Below are 21,041 nucleotides of genomic sequence, written 5' to 3'. Positions count from 1 at the left end.
CACTGAGAAAACTTGGGGGGGTCACAGGTGCCTTAAGCAGCCCTGCTGCAAGTGACTCTCACTACTGCACCAAAGGTTTAAATTTAGCTTTTATTACAGTGCACATTGTTTTATATATTTATATAGAGATGTACTTGAAAAATCAAATGTATCCAATAATAAAAAATACAGAACATTAAAGTAGTATAATGCATTCCAGTGTATAGCTGAAAGGACATTGGGATTTACACTAATCCCTACTATTTTTGAACTGGGCTACCTCTGCTTTTTTTTTTCCTTCCCCAAAAAACCCACATCAATTAATAACTGAAATAGTTATTTAAAAAAAGACAGTTTCTGCACTCAATCTCAAGGCATGAAGACACTGGAGACTTCACCGTGAGTTAAGGGGCTGTGTTCAATGCTGGCAGGCACAGTGTGGCATATTTTATTTTTTTGTTTTCCCTGCCATAATCATAGCTCCAACCCCTTTGGATTCGTTCTTCCTCTGCTGAAGGAGGGTCAGTCTTTGCCCTCACTTAATTCTCAGCTGTGGCCAGGACTGTTGCCTGGGAGAGGGCAAGGCAGGTCCCTGCCACCTCCATCCCATGGTGGGGTCAGCTGGCAGGTCTCAGTGTGACCTGCTCTGTCCCCAGATACAGCCAAAATTGCCCTGTCCGGGGCTGAAGGTGCTTTTTGTCCCCACGCTCGCTAAAGCTCATCCCGGCCCCAAACTGTCCCGTGTGTCCCGAGCGGCAGCCGGCACCCCGAGGGGCCGGGGGAGCGGAGCAAAGCCACCCCTCTGCACAGGGGGTTGGGTTCTGCTTTTTGCTCCTCTTCAGGAGAAGTCGATGCCCGTCCTGGCCCCGCAGCCCTGCTGGGGATGGTGGGGCTGGCGCAGCAGCAGCTTTGCCGCGGTCTGTCGGCGAGTGCCGCCTCCGGCAGCCGGCCCTGCGCTGTCCTGCTCCGGGCAAGGCGCCGCAGGGAGGAGGGAGCGGGAGGGAGGGAGCAGGACCAGGGATCCACAAGTGTGTCCGTTCTGCCTCATGCCTGTTTCACTCTGCTTTTTTGATAAAAATCTGGAAGAAGAGAGGGATGGGATCAGAGCGATGAGCAGGGCAGGGGAGGGACGTGCTGAGGGAGCTCAGCTTACCTCGCTCAGGATGATCCACACCGGGGAGTCGGTCTGGATGGACAGCCTGATGGCCTCCAGTGGCCCAAAGGATGGGTCCACCTCACCCTCTGCGACGCCCTTGGAAAATGAACCTGGTGGGGAGAGCACAAGGCTGACACAGGGATGGTCCTCTGGCATTGCCCTTACACTTCCCCTCTTTCCCAGGGCACACCCAACAGCCCCAGCAGGCCCTGCCTGTGGCTGCCTCACACAAAATAGGCTAAAAAACAGCTCTGTGGATGGCAACACAGTGCAAAATGCCACACTTTGGAGGAAAAAATCAGGTAAACAAAATCAAATGTACTTGGAGTATTTGGTGTCATATCACTGCTGTGTGAAAGGGGACAGAGTTTCCTGACATGCTTTTTTGGTTGTGATTTTTATTTTTTTGAAAATGCAACTGGGAGAAACCAGCCAGTATGCAGAAGAATGAGAAAATGGCAAAACACTGCATGTGACAGGAATTTTTTCTTTTATTTATCTGCTTTAAAAAAAAATGACATCTTAGCAGGGACACCAGGGCTGTATCACACACTGGCAGGTCTCTGGAGGCTGCAATTGCTCGTTCTTGTCCAAGGGCAGGGCAAGCACTAAAACAAGCTCAAGTGGCAAGAGACGAAGTCTGACCTGCTAATGGTTTGAGTACAGAGATGGCAAAACTGCCCATGGTGGAGGTTTTTAACCCCAGAGTAAGCAAACAAATAATCTGCATCATTTGGTCCCAGCTCTGAGCAGAGATTGGCAGAAATGCAGGACTGAAAACTGAGGAGGACAACCTGGTCTGAGAGAGAGGGCAGTGGAGGAGAGGAGACAATGACAATTAAATACTGTTCCAACCTTTCTCCTGGCAAGCAGAAATCACTCTTTGCCAAGCAAATAGCTCTAAGGTTCTTGACATGCAGGTGAGGACTTGGGATGTGTTATCAAAGACAGCAAGCACTTTACCACCCCACACCCCACTGTACCTATCTGGATGTAGCCATCCGCTGTCCTGCGGTACTTGGTGACTGTGCCTCTTCCCTCCTGCAAGGCTTCCTTATCTGACTGTAGACTCTGCAAAAGGAGAGTTTTGTGCAAAGCCAAAGGCAAGAGTCACCCAAAAGTCCCAAAGGAAAAGCAGCAACCCCAGAGATGTCCTTGCCAGCCAAACCCTCGTCCCACACCTGGTAACCCTGAGACACACGCCCAAAACAAGAGGACAGCTGCAGTCCTCACACTGCTGTTTCCACTGCACCATTCTGGCTTCATCTCCTCCTCTGCAGCCATCCCACCCATTGCAACATCCCCAGACAGGGATGGCTCACACAGCCGTGCTTAGCAAAACACCCCATTCCCGAGGTGGCATCACACCAGGCATGACCCTCTGGCTCCCTGCCAACACCTGTAAGAGGCACTCAAATTTTGTAAGGTTTTTCCTGATGGCTCTAAGCAGTTCCCTCCTCTCAAGCCTCTTTTGCTTCCCACTCCACCCTCACCTCAAATCACAACCAAAGACTTACGTCAAACGGCAGAACCTCCACAGTCGTGTTGAACAGTTTATCTTCTGGGTGCTCGATGTTCCCACTGCGGAAGAAAAACCTGTGACAGAGACCAAATCCACAGAAAGGCACACTGAGCGAGGGGGCACATGATGGCTTTCACCCCACCTAAATCATCAAACAGCTCAACCTAACAGGCACCTTCCCAAAGAGCCCACAGCACCATTTGGCCTGAGACTTTCTATGCCAGATCAACTAAACCATGGACTGCTCACAAGTGCAGGAAAGCAAAGGGCTCTGGCAAAGGTGCCCCCAGTGAGAAAGGGTTAAATTATCCTTCCCCTGGAAGCTCTTTCCTCCTGGGTAGCCAAGCAGGAGACGGGCAAGAAATTTGATTTAAATTGCCAGAAGAGCAGAAGTCAAGTGCCTCCATGTGCTCTGGGCTGCCCCCACACCCCCACTGACCCCTCAAGCACTGGCCTTTCAATACGGAGAGGTTTGAAGAATCGGAACCGGATGAAGTCTCCAGCAGTGGGAGTGAAGGCCCAGAAGAAGTCCTCCCGCAGGTAAGCCTTCTCCAAGGTGAAGTGCTGGTAGGTTTTCAGGCTGGTGCTCACCTCGGCAGGAGGGTTGACATGCTCTTTCCGCAGTGCCTGTTTCCCAAAGTCCTTGTCCTTGGTGGGCACAAAGCAAAAGAGCAGAGAAAGGCCATGAGCTGCTCTGGCCTGTGAGGAACCAGGGTCACAGCTACAAGGCACTGCAAATTAAAATTCTGTGATTTGCAGGGCACAGAAGGATGAGACATGAAAGTAATCTGGGAAAGGCACCAGGCAGGGGAATGTGTGACTGGATCCCAGGACACTGCTTCAGGAGAGGCAGCTCAGAGAAACACTCCTGCTCTGTGCTCTGATCCAGCACACCAAGGAGCCTTTCATTGTCCTATTGTCCCTGAATGCCTGGCCCTGCCCCAGGAGTTCTGGAAACAGTCTTTACACTTGAGGAGAAAGCAGCTGTGAGGCTGACAATAGCATAAAATGACTGGATTACATGGCCTGACAGCACTGCACTGTGATACAAACTGGATTATACCATCCATTTCCCCAGGGATCACACAGACAGCACAGCCCAGGGATGTCTGTCTATGGGTTCTGCACTTGTAGTTGTGGGAAGCTGCATTTTGTTCATGTTTAAACACACATCAACAATTCCAGCTCTTATACAGTGAGTTATAATTTGCCCATCACCAAATCCCAGGAACATGAAGTGGAGTGGGAAGGAAGTCAGACCAACCCAGGAGTCATCTCTCAAGGTTTTTCAGTAGATCCTTCGAAGTCACTTGCCTGGACCATGGTCTGGCACTCAGGATGGGTGGCTAGGACTGGTACCAAGGCTTGAAATCTTGCAGTGACTCTTGGTGCATGTCACTGCCATTCTGAGGAGCAGGAGCTACCTTAGCTCACTGTAATTCATCATAAAACACAAACACTTCACAGAAATCCAACTGCCACCAGCTGCTGTCACTGATGTCCCCACCCAAAAGCAGTCAATTCCTGGGTGTCTGCAGGCCAGGCCACCTGTAGCTTGGACAGAGAGCTGGTACCCACCTTCAGCTTCTGTATCTTCCCAGCCAAGGAGGAGTGGGTTCCCACGTGCTGGAAGAGCGAGGGCTTGAAGCGGATCCTCAGGTTTGCCTTCTGCCTGTCGCAGTGTTTCTGAAATGAGACACAGTGCCCCAGGCTCAAACCTCTGCAGGCCACTGTGGCCCTCACCAGGGATGGACAAAGGCACAAGGAATGACAGACAACCCTGTCCTCCATCTCTGTGCTCTTCTGTGGTGTTTAGGCTCTCAGCTGTCAAGAGGGCTTTTAACCACACTCTGGGGAAACCAGACTGAGGCTCCTGGCCACTGGCCCCCCTGGCTCTGCTGGGAAGGGTCCTGGTTTAAGGGCCAAATTTCTCCTGCCAAGCATAGCTAAGAATGCTGAGCAAATCCCCGCTGTGCTGTCAGGGAGGAACAACCAGAGAACTGAGTTTCCTTTGCCCTTGGCTTGTTAGGAAAGCCTTTTTCCTACAACTCAGATCTTGGGATCCCTGATGTCTGAGGGTACAGTAATCCTGGGATGACTCAGCCCAGGGGAACAGGTCCCAAGTGTGGGCTCTCTCTGGATGGGCAGTTCCCAGTCTGCTGGCAGGAGTTGTGAGCAGATGTACAGTACATGCCACTGTTAGAGCTGCTGGGCTGTTTCACACCTATCCACCACATAAATAAACTTGTAGAGGCAACTGTGATCCTGGCAGTGATTTACCATGGAGTGGAGGGAGAGAGACGATGGAGAGGGAATAAAGGACAAAAGGGAAAATCACTGAGAGCGTGGGGAGATGAGAACTCACATTTTAAAATAGCTCATTTCTCTCAGTTTGGGGGAGCAGGACAAAAATACAGGTTAAAAGCTGTATGGAGAGGGTATTTGTTATCCAACTTTGGCTTTTTCCAAGAAAAGAAATGCATGCACATCCCCAATGCCATCTGTTCTTGCAGCCTCCCACCCGGCAGAAATCCCACGACGGGTGCGGCGTCGACGGATGCCTGGAACAGACAGGGTGCCACACCAAGCCCCCAGCACGGCCTGGGAGCTGGGAAATTCCAGGCATGACCCCTGTGAGTTGCAAAAGAGATAATCCCCTAATCCAGCTCACGTTACATTAGAAAATTAAAACTAGCCATGCTAATGGGACAGATCCTACACGCTGCCAGCAACTCTGGATGCAACTCCATCATGGCTATCTCACTCTGGATGGGGAGAGGAGGAGGAAGGGGAATGGAGGCAGCTACTGCATCTCCTGATTTACCTTTCTCCTCTTTTCCTGCACTGCTAAAGAAATGTTTCCTGAAAGCAGACTTGTCAGACAAGCCAGGAGGGGGAACAGCTCAGTTGGTGGTAAGAAGGTCATCCTTTCACACAGCTCTACCCTAGGTAAATCTAAAATTAGTTAAAAAAGAAGGTGCAAAATAGACCCAGAGCAGGCAGAGCACTCACCAAAAGCTCAGGTCAAACAAACTTTCAATCAAAAAGACAAATCCTCCCCGCTACCAATTTGATTCTGCACAGTGGGATTTACAAGCGAAAGTCATGTTTGAAAGGGCACTGTACAGAGTTAATCATGCAAACAGTGGGGGAAAGGAGCCAGAAAGCCACATGGAAAGTAGGTTAATTTTTAAAAAGGCAACATGTTTAAGAGGTTTGCGGTTTCCCCAGAGAAAACCTTGGTTCCATCAGGTAGGAAAAGATGAGCACAGATGAGCTAAGGAGAAGATGATCCTGCGCAGCAGGACCTGCATTTAATCAGTGCTCAAGCTGAGGATTTTGAAGGTGGGGGCACAGACAGCAGCATCATTCTCAGCTCCATCCCAGCATCCCACCCACCCGGCTTTACCCACAGCTGTGCAGACTGTGGGGTTGCCAGACAGTCCTGGGGACTGCTGTGTCACATCTGAACACATGGTTTGAGCTGACAGGAGGATTCAGTGGACATCATCTGAGACTGGTCCTGCTGCACCAGGGGTACTGGAGCCAATGCCATGTCCTCTGCCAGGGATCAAGCCAAATTAAACCACATCCTTGCCCCAGTTCTGCAGATCTGAGGATGCTCCATCCCCCCCAGGACATAAATACAATATTAATTCCCAGAGTGACCACTTGCTGTGGTATTTATCACCACAACATGGTTGTCACCATGAAGTCTGTTCTGAGCCACTGGCTCTGAGCTCTGCACAGGGACTCTGCTGCTTGTTCTCCACTGGGGGAGGAGGGCAAGCAAGCGTTTGAGTAAATACAGTATGCTCAGAGAGAAGACAGGAGAGTATCTGGTGCTGAGCTCATCTTACATCTGCTGCCACACACACTCCTCCTCTGCCCTTCCCACTCACTTTAGCCCCTTGCTGCTGGAGTTCAAACACAACCTCCACAGGGCACTGGGCCTTATGGCTCTGCAAAAGGAGTGGCAGCACAAAACCAGAACCCATTTCACCTCTCTGCACCCTCTTAGAAACCCTGACAAGAGTTTTGTGTGATCTGGCTTCATTCTGGCAGACTGTGCAAGGAGGGTTTGCTCTGGGTCATCTGGGGTGAGCTCTCTGGGCAGTCTCCACGTGTGCTCCAGGAGGGTAGGGCACATGGATCCAGCGTCAAAGGGTTATTCTGGGGTTGTAGTCAGCGAGTGGGAAACAGCTTCAGGGAGAGAAGCACACCGGAATGCAAAACAACACACAAGAATGGGGAACACAGGACTGGAGGAGGAATACCCTGTTAGTGCTTAGATGCAGAAATAATGCCTTTCCTGGCAGCTGCAGACTACAAAAGCCTGAACTCCCAGGTCTCCATTTACACAGTCCACAAGGACACCCTGCGGCACGCTCCACAGGGATGGCTCAGTGCAGTCAGTTAGCACCAGAGCTCACAGAAAAGATCCTCTGGAGGCACAGCCAAGTGTACATTTGCACACACACAACAGAACATTTCCCTTCAACAGAGGCTGTTTACATACTGCATCTTTCTCAGGGTTGCAGACTTTCACCCAGAGGATGTGATCCAGCAGCCAGTCAATGGGTTTGTCCTTATAGAACATCAAGATGAACTCCACAATCAAACTCAGATCCAGAGACTTGAACATTTTTCCTAAAGCACAAAGAGAGAGAGGAGCTAAGGTATGAAATGGTCTAGAATCAGAGCTGGGAAAGAAAAAATTGTGAGACTGGGCTATGGAGGTTAGATGTGTTCATCTATGTGAAGGAAACAACGCATGGCTCTGGTTTATGTACCAGCACTGCTGACATTGCCAATACAGTTCTGGATTTAATATTTGCCACAGAATTAGAAAGCATTAGAGCTTCACAGGTCATAACAGTATCAAAAGGTCTAAAAATCTCCCATTCCGTAAAGAGAAACAAGGACGAAAAACGCAGCCAGCTGCAGGTCAGACCATTTCCTGCCCTGAAAACTACAAGTTTTAAGCCAGTCAAACCAGTATCCAAAATAACAGATCAAGCTGCTACTGCAACCATGTAGTGCTGTTCCCAAAATAGTTCTGGGCTGATGTAAACTTCCTTTTGCACACTCTTAGGCAAATCCAGATCTCACCCAGCCTAAAAGCTACTGGCCATATCTAGGCTGTTTGGCTGTCAGCTGGGCCACTCACCAGGCTTATTTTTACTAAAAGTGAGCAACAGCAGTACCAGCTGTGAGGATCTTTCTCCCCTGTGCAAACACAAGGGTCACTGCAAAAAAAGGAGGGGATCAAGTCCAAGTATTTTACCATCTTGTGGGGACAGTTTCTTGGGCCAAGAATGTAGTGCTGGCAAGAGCCAGCAGGCTCTTGTGCCTGATAGGACTGGGGTGAGTGGGGGAGAACATTACCAATGAACCCCAGCTGAGAGAACTCCAGGATCATCCACTCCTCAGAGGGCTGCTGCAAGGCAAAGTTCTTCATCGTGCTGAGATAGTTTGGTTTGGCCACAATATCATCTTCCAGCTGCAAGAAAAAAGGGCACAGTTCCAATGTCCCATCCAGGTCCCAGCAACAGTCTCTCTATGCAGAGCAATCACACCTTAGACCAGAGGAAAGCTTTGGCACAGACCCAGTTTATTCTAGAAAGTGCTCCAAGCACTTTTTCTCACTTAATCTAACAGGTAAGAGAAACAAGGACTTCTGCCTTTCCTAAGTGGGAGGTTTCAAAGTCAAAAAGTGTTTTTAAAACCCAGCTTTTGAACCTATGTGGTTAAAACCTGCTCCCACTCTGCTGCATCACAGAATTGAATGTGCTCTTTGCTCTCTCTCAGCTGGTATGAGCCAGTACAGTGAACTCACAGGTACATCCATCTTCCCTTCAGCACCAGCACCAAACCCACCTGCACATAATAAATGCCTTTGGACTGGGCATACATCATTAAAAAGCAGTAGTCCAGGTTCTGCTTTGTCCTCCACCTGAAAGAGACAATGACAATAGGAGTGTCGGTCTCTGCTGGGATAGGGCTGCTCCAGGGAGCCTGCCAAGGCTGGGTTTGAGATGGGAAGGTGACACAGCCCTGTGAGGCAGAGGGGATGGTATATGGCTTCTCTCTTTGGTCCCTGGTCAGGTAAGAGTTACTGGAAATCTCAAGGACTTCCAAAATGAAGAAAATTTGGGTTAAAATGAGCCCCTTGCTTGGTGACAGAAACACCACAGCACAAAGGAAGCCTGGCAAACCTGGTGCTACTTCATCCCCTGTCACCAAATCACATCCTTCCAGCTCTTGGATAATTCAAGTTTAAGGTCCTCACCTGCCCCTGCAGAAGAGCCTTTCCTGCTGGAGTCAGTGAGGAACTTGCTACAGTTCCTTAATTCAGGGCTTGCTTGTTTATGTGCTCACTCATTCTTACCTGACTCTTTCCTTGGGGTCTCCAAAGGATTCTCGCAGGTGGGAGAAATCAGGATAGAAATGTGGAGATGGGGATATTACCTCCAGGAGACCTGAGTGTATTTCCTTCGGGAATCTGGGGAAGAAAAGCAGCAGTAAACAAATACTTCCACGTCTGACACAACATTTCATAGACCAAATCACTGGGTAAACACTGAGCCACAGAACCAAACAAAAACCACAGCCTCTAAGGTACAACTTCCCTGGTACCTAGTGCATTTCCAGGCCTCATCAGAAGACATCAGCTGGGATTGACATGAACATTTTAAGTTATCTTCTCCCTCCCACAGTCTCTAACAGCCCCATGTGCACATACTCCCCCGACCAGCATCCTCCTCCCTCCTGCACACACACGGGTCAGCTTTAAAGACCAGCCCTGAGCACCATGTACCTTTTACAGGATTAAATGACCTGCAAACTGGTTCAGCAAAGAAAGGGCTTGGCACTACAGGCATTTAGAGATTTTCCAAAGGCATCAGTAATTAAAATTAATTTTGCAGAGGTTGTGCTATACATTTCTGCTAAGTTGCTTAAAACACTGTGGTGCTGTAGTTCAGAGAGCCAGCAGGAAGTCTACTTATTCTCTTATGCTGATAAAATCAGCATCTGCTTTTCCTATAATGTGGCTAAGAAACCCTTCAAGAGTCAAAGTCAAACAGAAAATAATGTCACCCATCTAAAAAGTAAGCACCTACATCAGCCTTGCAAGCAATACCCTGGGACTGCTCTAACTGTGAGAGATAAGCAGGAAAAACAGTTATTTTTATACTGCCTTTTGGAGGACATTTAGTGCAAGGCTGATTTCCTTTCTTTGTGCAGAGCCTGGAGGACGGGAGATGGGGCAAAGGGAAACAAAGCAACGAGACTCCCCAAAACTTCTCACTGCTTTTGCCCTTCTTTATTCCTTCCTTGGGACTGGAAGGTCTTTCAGCTAACATTTTCAAATCTTTCCTTCTTCAAGCAGCAGTGAAACAGCAGCTTCTCACTGAGCTGAAAAACACTGCAGTAAAGCAGCAACAGCTTTCTCCCTCCTGTGAGAAGCCCAGCCTGCCCTGGCCCCACACCACCTCAATTCAATTTGGAATAAAAATAATTTCAGTGGCTCAGGGAGGGGCAGGAGGCACTGGAGAGGGGGATGATGAGAAATCAAATCATTAAGTCAATTAAAGTTTCAGGACTTGTACGCAGAGGCGCTCTCTGCAGCAGCGCCCGGTAATTTCATCAGGATCCACCGGACAATCAGTCCATTATCCCCGAGAAGTGCGTCCTGCTCCTGCAGGCACAAGGAGGGGAGCCCTGCCAGCTCCTGCACAGCAAGATGGAGGGCTCTGCTTCAGCTTCAGCTCTTCTGCAAGTGCCACACAGCGCTCCCCACGCCCGTCCCAGCCCCTCTCCCATCCCCGCCTCGGGACAGGGGCTGGCAGGAGCTGCTGCCCTTTCGCTTCTCCTTCCTGCGGCCACTGCGATCATCCCTTGGAAAGGAGCAATGGCAGGAGCTGGACGGGAGTCACCGCCCCTCTCTCACCCCCTCTTCCCTTTGCCCCGAGCTCTGCTGCTGTTATCGCTGGACCGGCTCATGGTTAATAATCCATCACCAGCTTCTGCTTAAACAGCCACAGACGAAGCTGCGAAAGCCACTGAGGCTCCAGGACATAAATAGCAGCCAGCAAGAGAGACAAATGTAACTGGAGCCTAGAACAAGGGGAAAACAAACAGGCTGGAGTGGGAAGAAAGATAGATCATGGATTTTAAAGCAAAATAAGGCAGTAGCTTTCATGTGTGCTTACTACACTGCCCAGACTGCACAGAGCAAGGACAGGGCTGCAGCAGACGCTGAAACAACTGCCAGGATCGCTGGAAATCTAAACAATCCATCTCCTCACAGTGCCCCAGGGCAGAAGAAGCAAAACAGAACAAAATGACCACGTGTGTTAAATACTTGGGGCACAAAGCAGCCTCCTAGAAGCTACATACGGGATGCACTTTAGAACAAGCAGAAAGTGGAAGCGGCATTAGCAAAGAGAGCACAGAGTTTAAAAAGAGGGAAAAAACCCCAAGCAACAACAAAATACAACAGGGAAGCAGAAAAGTGTATTTTTTCCTTAATGAAGCCCTTCCCTGGCCTTGCTGCAGGCACAGGCTGTACACTGAAGCCACTTGGAAGTGCTTACAAGTTTTTGATATTTTCTGCCACTCCGGCTGTGTACTGTGGATCCGTCTGAAAGCAAAACAAAAGCAGTGTTAGACCCTTCAGCCTCAGCCTGTGTCCCCCATGGCTCAGAAATCTTCTTCAACACATCCAGGGTATTGTAAGCACATCTGTATCATCTTCATTCATCCTCATATCTCCTTTTATCCAGCTTTACTGCTCTCCCATGCTGACAGGCTCCCAGGAGCACTCCTCTGTGTTAACCAAAGGCATCACACACCAAAATCCATCCCAAAGGCCACAAGATCCTGCACATCTTCCCCATGTGCTCTCCTAGCACTTCTGCCCCTGCCAGCACCAGGTGTTTGCACAAGTTTTAACTTCTGAGCTATTTCTTTTTTCCCTACACACCCTGTCTTACATCCAAGAGAATATTCATGGCAGCGAATACTCTGTACCCTTTGGTGAAAATGAGGGGTCTGTTTTATAAGTTTTTCATTTCAGGTTCATTTTGACACTTTTCTTCCTAAAGCCCCAGTTTGTTCCAACCATCAACATGGCAACCCATAACATTTGGGAGACAAAGGTCGCCAGTGCTGCTCGCTGCTGTCTGCGGGTGAGATAAGTGCAAGCACAGGGACCAGCCTGAAACCGTCTGCACAGTGACAGGGAAAACAAAACCCCAGAACAAAGGGCAGGAGACCCAGGAGCAAAAACTGTTCCTGTTTCCTGGTGGTGGCATTGATTTGGGCAGCCATATGAGGTCCTGTGTGGATCTGCCGATGCAGCATCGCAGAAGCCGGGACCAGCTGCTGCTGGGTGAGGTGAGAATGAGACACTGGGATGTGTGTCACAGGCTGAGCACAGCACTTCTGTGCTGGCACGGAGACAAGGGAGGGTTTTCTCCAAAGGAAAAGGTCCCTTTCCTAAACAGGGCTCAGAGTCCCAGTGCTGGACTGATTTCTTATCTCACTGTGCCAAGAAAACAGCAATGGGAAAAACAAAAGCAGGAAAGATGCTCCTGGCTTTGGCAGGAACCATGTAGCTCCACTCCAAGTACCTGAAACAGTGGGTTGGTGACAGCTGAGCCAGCCATCTCACCCCAGGGCTCCCCTCAGGCAGCTGAGGAAGCCCCTGCTCTCCCAGACAGCCCAGTCACTGTGGATGACACCTGCAGTGGCCAGCAGTGACACTTGGGAATGAGAAGTCCCTATCCCAGGAAGGACATTCAGTTGTTGCAGTTGTGCTGAGTCTCCAAATTACTCAGCATTTACTTCAGGTTCATACCACCCTCTCCACTATTTACTCTTTGTCCCATGCCCTAACAAGTGCAGGTACATGGAGAAACACTTTGGGAAGAGGCAGAGCAGGCACAGCAGTGGGAGACACTTGCACAGAAGGATGTTGTGCAGCTCCAAGACCAAACTTGGCTAAAGGAATCTGAAACAACTGCCAATGCTGTTACTGGGATGTGGTGTGTGTGCTCCTACACCTCACAGGATCAGAATTAATTTATTTGTTGTTCACTTTCCTTGTCATAGGTACATCCTGAAAATCAGGAGCTGCCATAGAGCACACACCTTATTTTCAAGTCAACTAAAGTAGTGTTACTGCAGTCCAAAACAGGAGCTGGTCTGGGTCAAGTTGCTTAAAGCCTCTCAGGCTTCAACTTACCCACTGCAAAAACTTGTCACCAAACTTGTCCTGGCTCCAAGGGAGCTAAATGATGGCCAGGACCAAACCCTGTCCTGGGCCCTTTGGGCTGCACCCATCTGTGAACACCTTCTCCCTGTAGAAAATACCAGCCAGAGCCCTGAAGGCCAAATGCTACTCAAAATGTCAGATTATGGGTAAACAGGCAGCAAACCCAGACATTCATCTTTGTTCCGCTCTCAGTAACAGGCTACTGAGGTTTATCTTTCTCACCGGATTTCTGGAAATTAAGACAAATGCACTTCAGGCTCAAGAAAATAATCCTGAGAGGAAAGCCATGGAGAAAAATAAACATCTAAACCCATAGATAAAAGCAGCTCTTGCGGATTAATGTATCAAGTCTTTTTAGCCCTTGGATTCAGCAATGGATTCTGGGCTCCAGGCACCAGTACAAAGAGGCATATCAGTCTCAACCCCGAGTCACCAACTCTTGAGTTTCAAGCGGGGTTTAGTGCTGTGTTACAGGTACATGGAGAAACAGAGCTGCTGCAGGAGCAGATCTGAGAGCTCTCCTAGACATGGTCATGGGGTTCAGTTCATTTTGTGGATGACCACTCAAGCACCCTGCAGAAGGCATCATGATTCAGGTGAGCTGTGCCACACTGGTAGCTGCTAATGGCACACATTTGCCTGCTCACATCCTGATCCTCTCTGGCTCAACCAGCATTTCATTTTGGTCACTTCACACCTGCTGATCCTGCTGGACAGCAGCCCAAGGCCCGGCTTATCTGCCCAGCAAGTGGCAGAGCTGGTGTCCGGGTGGGCAGCATCCTGTTTGGCACCGAGTCTGGCGCACAGTGGGGTGGGGGGCCAGGGAAACGGGGAAAAATGGCAAAGCTCTGTCTTACCTCGGCAATGAGGACAACGATGACAGAGTCCTCCTTCTCCTGCTGAGTGAGCTCTGAGATGAGGGAGTTGAGGGTGTCAGTGAGGTAGGAATGCACCTCCCGCTTCACGCTGGGGATTCCCATCACGACGGACACTGCCCAGGGCCACGGAGAGATTTTAGAGAGGGGGGCTGTGTTGGACATTTTGCTCTACTCCCATGACCAACTCATGGTTCACCTGGTCAGTGCCAGGCTCTGTCATTAAAAACCAGCAGTGAGCAGCAGGCTGGGGGGGTCCTGGGCTATGCAGGGTTCCCACACTCCTGTCCTCAGCTCAGTGCCAACCTGCAGCACCCCAGTGTGCCAGGCTAGCAGGGCACCCATGGGCAGTCAGATAGGCTCTGCTTTTTTTCCTGAAGGAATGATCTCTAAGGAAATACCCAAAACCCTTTTCCCTCCCAGGGGCCTTTCCACTTGTGAAAAACAAAAAACACTCCAGTTTAGTAGGTGCAAGTCAGGTCTTTGGTGCTGGGTTGGAATTTGGGAGCTGGGGGAATCATCAAGTAACCAAAGTCCTGTTCCTGATGGGATTTGTCCCCTTAGTTGGGTTACAGTCTCCATGAAGCACCCTACAAACTATGCTTTCATCTGAAGCCCTTCCAGGCAAACTCTAGAGCACTCTGGATATGGAAAGCAGCAAACAACATCTGGCAGAAGCATCAAGAACATTTTAGGGCCAGTCAAGAGCATAGACAGCACTCCCCTGTAGACTTGCAGGCGTGACATGGATCACCCACCCCACATGTCACCATAACCAAGGAAGCTTGCATGATGCATGCAGCCCTTCCTCCAGTCCTGCTCGTATCTGAGCCACAGCCAGGCCCGGAGGAAAGGGGAGGGACAGGCACCAAGGTGAGGAAGAGCACCAGAAGCAGCACTAATTCCCATTTACCTCCAGTGCGCCCCTGTCCCACATGCACGGCTGGCTGCAGACTGTTCTCCTTTGACAGCAAATGTGGCAAATGATGGAAGATGGTGGGAAGGTGCAGCACATTCTTGTTGGTGATATTCCACAGTTTTAACTTGGTTTCGTCTTAAAAAGGAAAAGGGAATCAATTGCAAGGCACGGTAGGAAGGAAGAGACTGCAAGGCAAAAAGCCTTTTTACAGCAGCCTGGCCACCCGAGACTACTGCTGGGTTATAAAAAATCAGGCCAACCTTTAACATGCTACCACAAACCCAATTAAAGTTCAGCAGGAGCCAGGAGGGCCTTAAAGAAGTCCTGAAATATTTGGGAAGGAGAGGGGAGAATGAAGATAAAATGAAGGTCAAATCAGATCTTTCTGCAGAGATCCAATTTTCTTGAACTGAGCAACTTAAAAAAAAAAAAAAAAAGGAACAAATAAGTTGGCAAGGGGTGCTCAGCCAGCCTAACTCCTTCCTCCCCCCTCTCTTTGGATACCCATTTTCCATATGGGTTGAATACAGCCATAGGAAACGGAGTGTATGACTTGCAAGGGAGAAAAAAAAGCTTGTAAGCAAGCAAATTGGCAAATATCCTCGGCAGAGGCAAATCTGTGTTTAATGATGCTTATGCACCTCTAATTAAACAGGAGTTTAAGAGCTCCCAAGTCTCTCTGAACTCCACAATTTGCTCGCACCGGGGGAGAGAAGAGCAGGTCCTGTCCGCAGCCCTGCGCACACGCACACACACACACCTCTCTACCTCCTCATTAGAAACAGCTTCAACACTGCCCCAGATCCTCAACGCCTGTTTATTCACCAGATAAGCTGCTCCAGGTGCGGTTTATGTCCCGCAGGGCCTGCTTCTCCGACAGTGCTCTCTTGATCTCCTCCAGGACCAGGTTGAGCTCCTTGGAGCGCTTCAGGCTCTCCTGCTCAGCTGCGTGCAGCCGGTCCCGGAGCGCGAGGAACTCCCGCTGGTAGATGTCCACAACGTCACCTGAGGATGGAGAAGAAAGAGAAGTTTCGTCATCTGTGCTCAGAAGGGTTTCACTCATACCTCCCTTGCCTCCCCAATCCTTAAATTACAGATTTAGGGAGCTGCGGTCCAGCATGCACCCATTGGTGAAAGGGTTGTGGGGAGGGCAGATTAAGTTGCAGAACTACAATAATAAAGCCACTTCCATTTTTCCTTTTTCAGCTTGGGTTTCTGGGTCATGGAGAAACAGAATCATAGAACAGTTTGGGCTGGAAAAGAACTCTAAGATCATTGAGTCCAACCATTAACCCAGCAATGCCAAGTCCACCACTAAAGCATGTTCCCACATCTACACATCTTTTACATCTCTTCAGGGATGATAATTCCACCACTTCCCTGGGCAACTTGTGTGAATGACGGGCAGATTTCTTCTGAAGGATTTTTTCCTAATATCCAATCTATCCATTTCTGCAGGTTGAGCCTTCCCCAGCTTGTAAAAAGCTTTTCCTTCCTAGATACAAAAATACAGCCATCCCCTGGAGGATCCTGAGTGATGGAAAGAGAGATATTGGCAAGGGGTAATGCTGCCCTGCAGTGAGACAAGGGTGCAGACAGCATCTCCTCCAGCTTTGGAAGAGAGCCCCAAAGTTTAGCAGTCAAAAGAGATTTTGTGAATCTAACCTCTCCAAAACACATCAGGATAAAGAAAATCACATGGCAACAGCTACCTGGATGCTTATATGAATTCAAGTGTTTGGATACACACCTTTAGGACGCATCATAAATGTATAAAAAACCCTTCTGATAGGGTAACAAAGCTTTTCATTTTGAAACAACATCGTATCCCATGCTCTGTAAACAGAGCAATAAAACTATTAAGAGCTTTCAGTCAGAACAAACTATACAACAGCTGGGAGTGGAATCAGTGAGCCACAGACAAACCTTCACGGGACATTTTTTCCCATTACTAATGAAGCAGCTCATTAAAAACACACTTTTATCTGTGGTTATTAATGTGTTTTCAGTAAGACTGTAACTCACAAGACTATACCCAAAGCAGACTTATCCACTAAATAGTAGACTCTTAACCCAACCACGTCTAGGAGAGCTAATGATCAAAAATACTGCACTGGAACTTCCCAACACAGGGCTAAATATAAATCAAAGCAATTGAACTTGCAATTGATACATTGTATCAAAAACTTCTATTTTGGGGTCTATGAAGAAAAATAAAAAGGAATTTTGAAAATCAGACATATCCAGCTTCAGTGCACAGAGTTTCCAAGACAACAGTGCTTCCCAGTCCAGCTACTGGTAATGCTTTTGCCTAGAAAGTTTCCCCTATTCAGACTTTCCCCCAAGAAAAACCTCCTTAAAGACTCTGCTTCAGCACAAGGGACCCCCCCAAGGCAGTCTGGCTCCTATTAACCTTTTGACATTATTTTCAAAGCCACAGCACATGGGGAGGGAGCAGAGGAAGTTACACCCATTTGATGACTCCGTCCATCTGACAACACGTTATTCAGAGAAATTCAAGGCAGAGACATAAACAAGACCAGTCCTTCCTTTTTCCTGCGCTCGCTTTCCACTCCCATCGAGAAAACATTTTCAAACGTGCAGAAAAACACGCTGACACCCAGCTTTGAGAGCTGCCACAGGAATTCACAGGAGGATGTCAGGCTCTAAAAACTCATCCCACAATGAGTGAGACCTTTACCTGCTGGTACCTCTCAGACATCAGAATTCAGCTACATTCAGCTTTCCAGTACTCCAGATTACTGGTTTTCCTACTTGTATCTTTTACTGGCTGCATCTGGGAACACCAGCAAGGAACAAATCTCACTTTCTGTTTTTGCACAATATGATGGCTTGTGCAAGGCTGGAAGCATTTGGCTCTTGGCATCCTGGGGGGTTACTATCCTGTGGATGCTATCAAAGCCAAATCACAGCTAAAGGCTGCCATTAGATCTTGTTCTGCAATACCTGGAGCAGAGTGAAGGCAAGGCTTTGCACTTAATGGCTTTTTCCAGAGCACTGCACTTCATTTGTGTCAGATTTAGAAGGGAAATGTCACTGATTATTCAGTCACTAATGACCTGCCCGCCAAAGCAAAGAGCTGTGCTTTCCTTAGACTGCAATGGCAGTGTGCAGTCAACCATTTGCTGCTTTCCTGGTTAATGGTTGGAAGTGAAACTGTATTTGCTTCCAGCGCTCTTGTCATATGATGTCTTCGTAGGCTTTCCATTCTTTAATTAAAATTTCATTAAATTTAAAAGCTGATCGATCATGACTGGTTCTGATGACAGCCTGAACAATCCTAGACAAAGCCTGAGATGGGTGTACAGCTTCCCATGAATTTCCAGTAATTTTGCACTTGTCGGCCTGCCATGACATGTGGCTGCAGATCTGTGTCCTCACAAAAACCCTCACCGCTCTGCCAGGGAGGGCTCTGAAAACCCACAAAGGGCAGCAGAGGATAAGGAGGGGGGGATTGGCTCCCATGTCTATAAGCAAGGTTGGACACAGAAGTGATTTGCTGCTAATTAGGCTGAACAAATTTTTCAGCTAGTGTCAGTTCAGCACAGACCCTTTACATACCTTTCAAAGCAGCAGCACTGCCTATCTACATATTTATTGTATTCCCTCCCAGAACAAGATAACAGAGCTCTTAAAATATCCCTAGACTCAAGCACTGCAGGACAAAAACTCCCAGCTATATCCAAAATAATAATAATAAAAAAAAATCAGTTTATTTTTTCTTGAGAGATAACACATTGCTTTGGGCTTAAAATATACTGGTTTAAGAAAAAAAGTCAGTGTTAGGTGATGGGCTGCAGGACTGACCTGGGAGACCAAAAACCTCTCAAACTTGCAGCACACATGTGCAAAGAACTAATTCCTCACTTTGCCAGGGCCCATATTTGCACTCAATGGTGTTTCACAATCTGTTTTTAGAAGCAGGTTGGCTGTGAGGCTCCAGTGGGCATCAGGCATCCTCGTACAAGCTGGGGCTCAGCAGGGCAGGAAAGCAGAGCTGGGAACAGCTGAGTGCCCATCACCATCTGTCCATGCCATGCCCACTGCAGCAGCTGTGAGAGGGGATCCCTGCAGGGGGGAGCAGCCTGAGGCTCAGGGACAGTGGCCATGGGAAGTGTCCAGCTGAGCATCACTGACTGACCGATCCCCCCACGCCCCTGTCCCGCACGGCTCTGCCCGGACACAGCTGCCAGGCTTTGTGCTTTTAGCTGGGCTGGGTTTGCTGAGCAACAACACAAACCACCAGGGAAGCAAAAGGCAGGGATGGCTTGAACAGGCGCTTTCAGGAGCTGCACTTTGATGATCTTAGTGGGTGCCTTCCGAGCCAGAACATTCTGTGACTCCCCAGGATGCAGCAGCATGCGAGGGGTGGGCACAGACTGCTGGGGCTGACAGGCTGCTCCCAGGAGCCTGTGGGTGTCCCGCAGAGCTGAGCTCCTGCAGCCTTCCCAAAGCATTTATCCATCTAAGACAGCACCCCCTTAATAAAAAGCATTTCTCCATTATGGAGAATTCTGTGGCTTCATTCTTATTCAAGCGACTCTTAAGTGCAAACTGTGTTTGCTTGCAGAGTTGAAGGCTGGGACAACTGCATCCATATCCATTTTTAAGTGAAAGCAAAATAATCTGATCCTAAACCAGAAGACAGACACAGAATCAGACCAGTGCAAATAAAACCCCCACCCTGATATCTCACACAGTCCGTCTGTCCATCCATCCATCCACATATATATATATACACACACACACAGAGTCAGGAATGTTATAATTCTGTATTTTGCATTCATCTTTCCAATCACATCCAACCTCCCAGGGAGTCTGCAGTGCATTTTAAACACATCCATATTTCAGTTCCAATTACTTTTGGTTTTGTTCTCTGCTGATAACCTCTCCCAGCAGAGTGGACCCATGGCCAATGCCAGAGATTTCCCTCCAATTCAATCTTCTCAAAAGCAAACACACAGTCTTTGCTAGCTGGACTTGCTTCTCATTAGGAAGACTTTCAAGAGACTTGGTTTAAAAACTAAAAACAACCCTCAAACCTCTAAACTGTTTAGCTCTGTAAAATCTTGGCTTCAAGAACAAAACTGCACCTTTAGACTGCTGTTGTACGAATTCCCAAAGCCAACGGAGCAAGAAAAAGTGCACTTCCCTTACAATGTAAATGAAGTTGGAGCAGAAAATTCATCTGCTCACAGAAAATGTCTCTGTAATGACTGTTCTCCCTAATTTTATTTAAAGCACCCCTTTAAGAAATAAATGCTTCCCCCCCTAGGACTTGCAAGGCCCTGAGGCGACTGCAGAGCACACAAATAACCCTCTCTCCATGCTGGAGCATCTGTGTTATCCAAAAATGCTAACAGGGAAGAACAAGAACCAGGCTTGTGAGCCACTGCCCCATCCCAGCCAGGCACCCAGCCATTCCCAGCAGCTCCTGGAGTTAGATGATGATTTTTAATTTTAATTTTTATTTTTTTTTTTACATTTTGATGTTTAATGATTTATATAATGCTGGCATGGCTCCACGCATTACACTCTAGATTGCCCTGATTGAATCACAACATTCATTAGGTCTTTTGCTAACAGAATTTCACTGGACCATTAAAATGGATAGAAGGAGTTACTGTGCCGTATCGGTGAATTAAATTCAGCTCGTGAGACATAAAAAAGAAACAGTCCTGTTTTATATGGAAATCTGGTGGCTGGTGCAGCACACAGGTGTGAGGCACTTTGCACACAGGTACAGAGATTGCAGCAACTCCACAATAATCTATTTATACCATTAAAAGCAAAATGTTGCCCTTTGGTTATTTGGCTTTAAAAGGTAAAAACCAGCTCTAGAGACTCACCATAAACAAATCCCCAAATCATCCCTCAAAAAACCACTGCAAAGAGACTTTTAAGTAGCAATAAGAAAGGATAGTTTAGCATCCAAAATACCCAAATATCAGCCCCTCACACCCCCCCCCCCCCCCCCCCAAAAGCAGGATGAAGACTGAGCAGGTCTTTTCTTTCAGATCTAAATATGAAGTGAGCTCCTGTGAAATGAAAAAGCTGAGAGACACATCACCTTCCCTTCTGTGAGCCAGCAGGTCATGGCTCCCAGTTTCAGACTCATCTTTTAAAATCATAAATATTTTGGCAGCGTGGGATAGATGCAGCCACTGAGAACCTGATTTGCATTAAGGAACTGAGCACCAAGACAAGCCAAGCAACAATTCAAACACTGTCAAGGGTAGAGTTTGGGGAGTGGGTGGTATCTGGCAGGGTGGGCCTCCCAAAAGGCT

General features: G+C 48.3%; 1 protein-coding gene across 2 annotated transcripts in view; it reads right to left on the bottom strand.

Annotated features, from left to right (window-relative positions):
- Positions 1 to 76: 76 nt before the first annotated feature.
- MGAT4B (alpha-1,3-mannosyl-glycoprotein 4-beta-N-acetylglucosaminyltransferase B) overlaps positions 77 to 21,041 on the bottom strand; it is a 50,847-nt gene continuing 29,882 nt past the window's right edge. For both annotated transcript variants that reach the window (XM_058848662.1, XM_058848661.1), the window contains 14 exons: positions 15,559 to 15,738; positions 14,728 to 14,868; positions 13,797 to 13,930; positions 11,258 to 11,304; positions 9,049 to 9,162; positions 8,538 to 8,613; positions 8,046 to 8,160; positions 7,177 to 7,307; positions 4,236 to 4,343; positions 3,112 to 3,305; positions 2,653 to 2,731; positions 2,119 to 2,206; positions 1,133 to 1,245; positions 77 to 1,058 (listed from right to left, as the gene is read on the bottom strand). In XM_058848662.1, the coding sequence (XP_058704645.1) occupies positions 1,035 to 1,058; positions 1,133 to 1,245; positions 2,119 to 2,206; positions 2,653 to 2,731; positions 3,112 to 3,305; positions 4,236 to 4,343; positions 7,177 to 7,307; positions 8,046 to 8,160; positions 8,538 to 8,613; positions 9,049 to 9,162; positions 11,258 to 11,304; positions 13,797 to 13,930; positions 14,728 to 14,868; positions 15,559 to 15,738 (1,544 nt within the window). In that variant the 3' untranslated portion in view covers positions 77 to 1,034. The remainder of the gene's footprint in view (positions 1,059 to 1,132; positions 1,246 to 2,118; positions 2,207 to 2,652; positions 2,732 to 3,111; positions 3,306 to 4,235; positions 4,344 to 7,176; positions 7,308 to 8,045; positions 8,161 to 8,537; positions 8,614 to 9,048; positions 9,163 to 11,257; positions 11,305 to 13,796; positions 13,931 to 14,727; positions 14,869 to 15,558; positions 15,739 to 21,041) is intronic.

This window comes from Poecile atricapillus, chromosome 13 (assembly GCF_030490865.1).
Source record: "Poecile atricapillus isolate bPoeAtr1 chromosome 13, bPoeAtr1.hap1, whole genome shotgun sequence".
NCBI classification, from domain to species: Eukaryota; Metazoa; Chordata; class Aves; order Passeriformes; family Paridae; genus Poecile; species Poecile atricapillus.
This window is presented reverse-complemented; position numbering and strand designations above follow the sequence as displayed.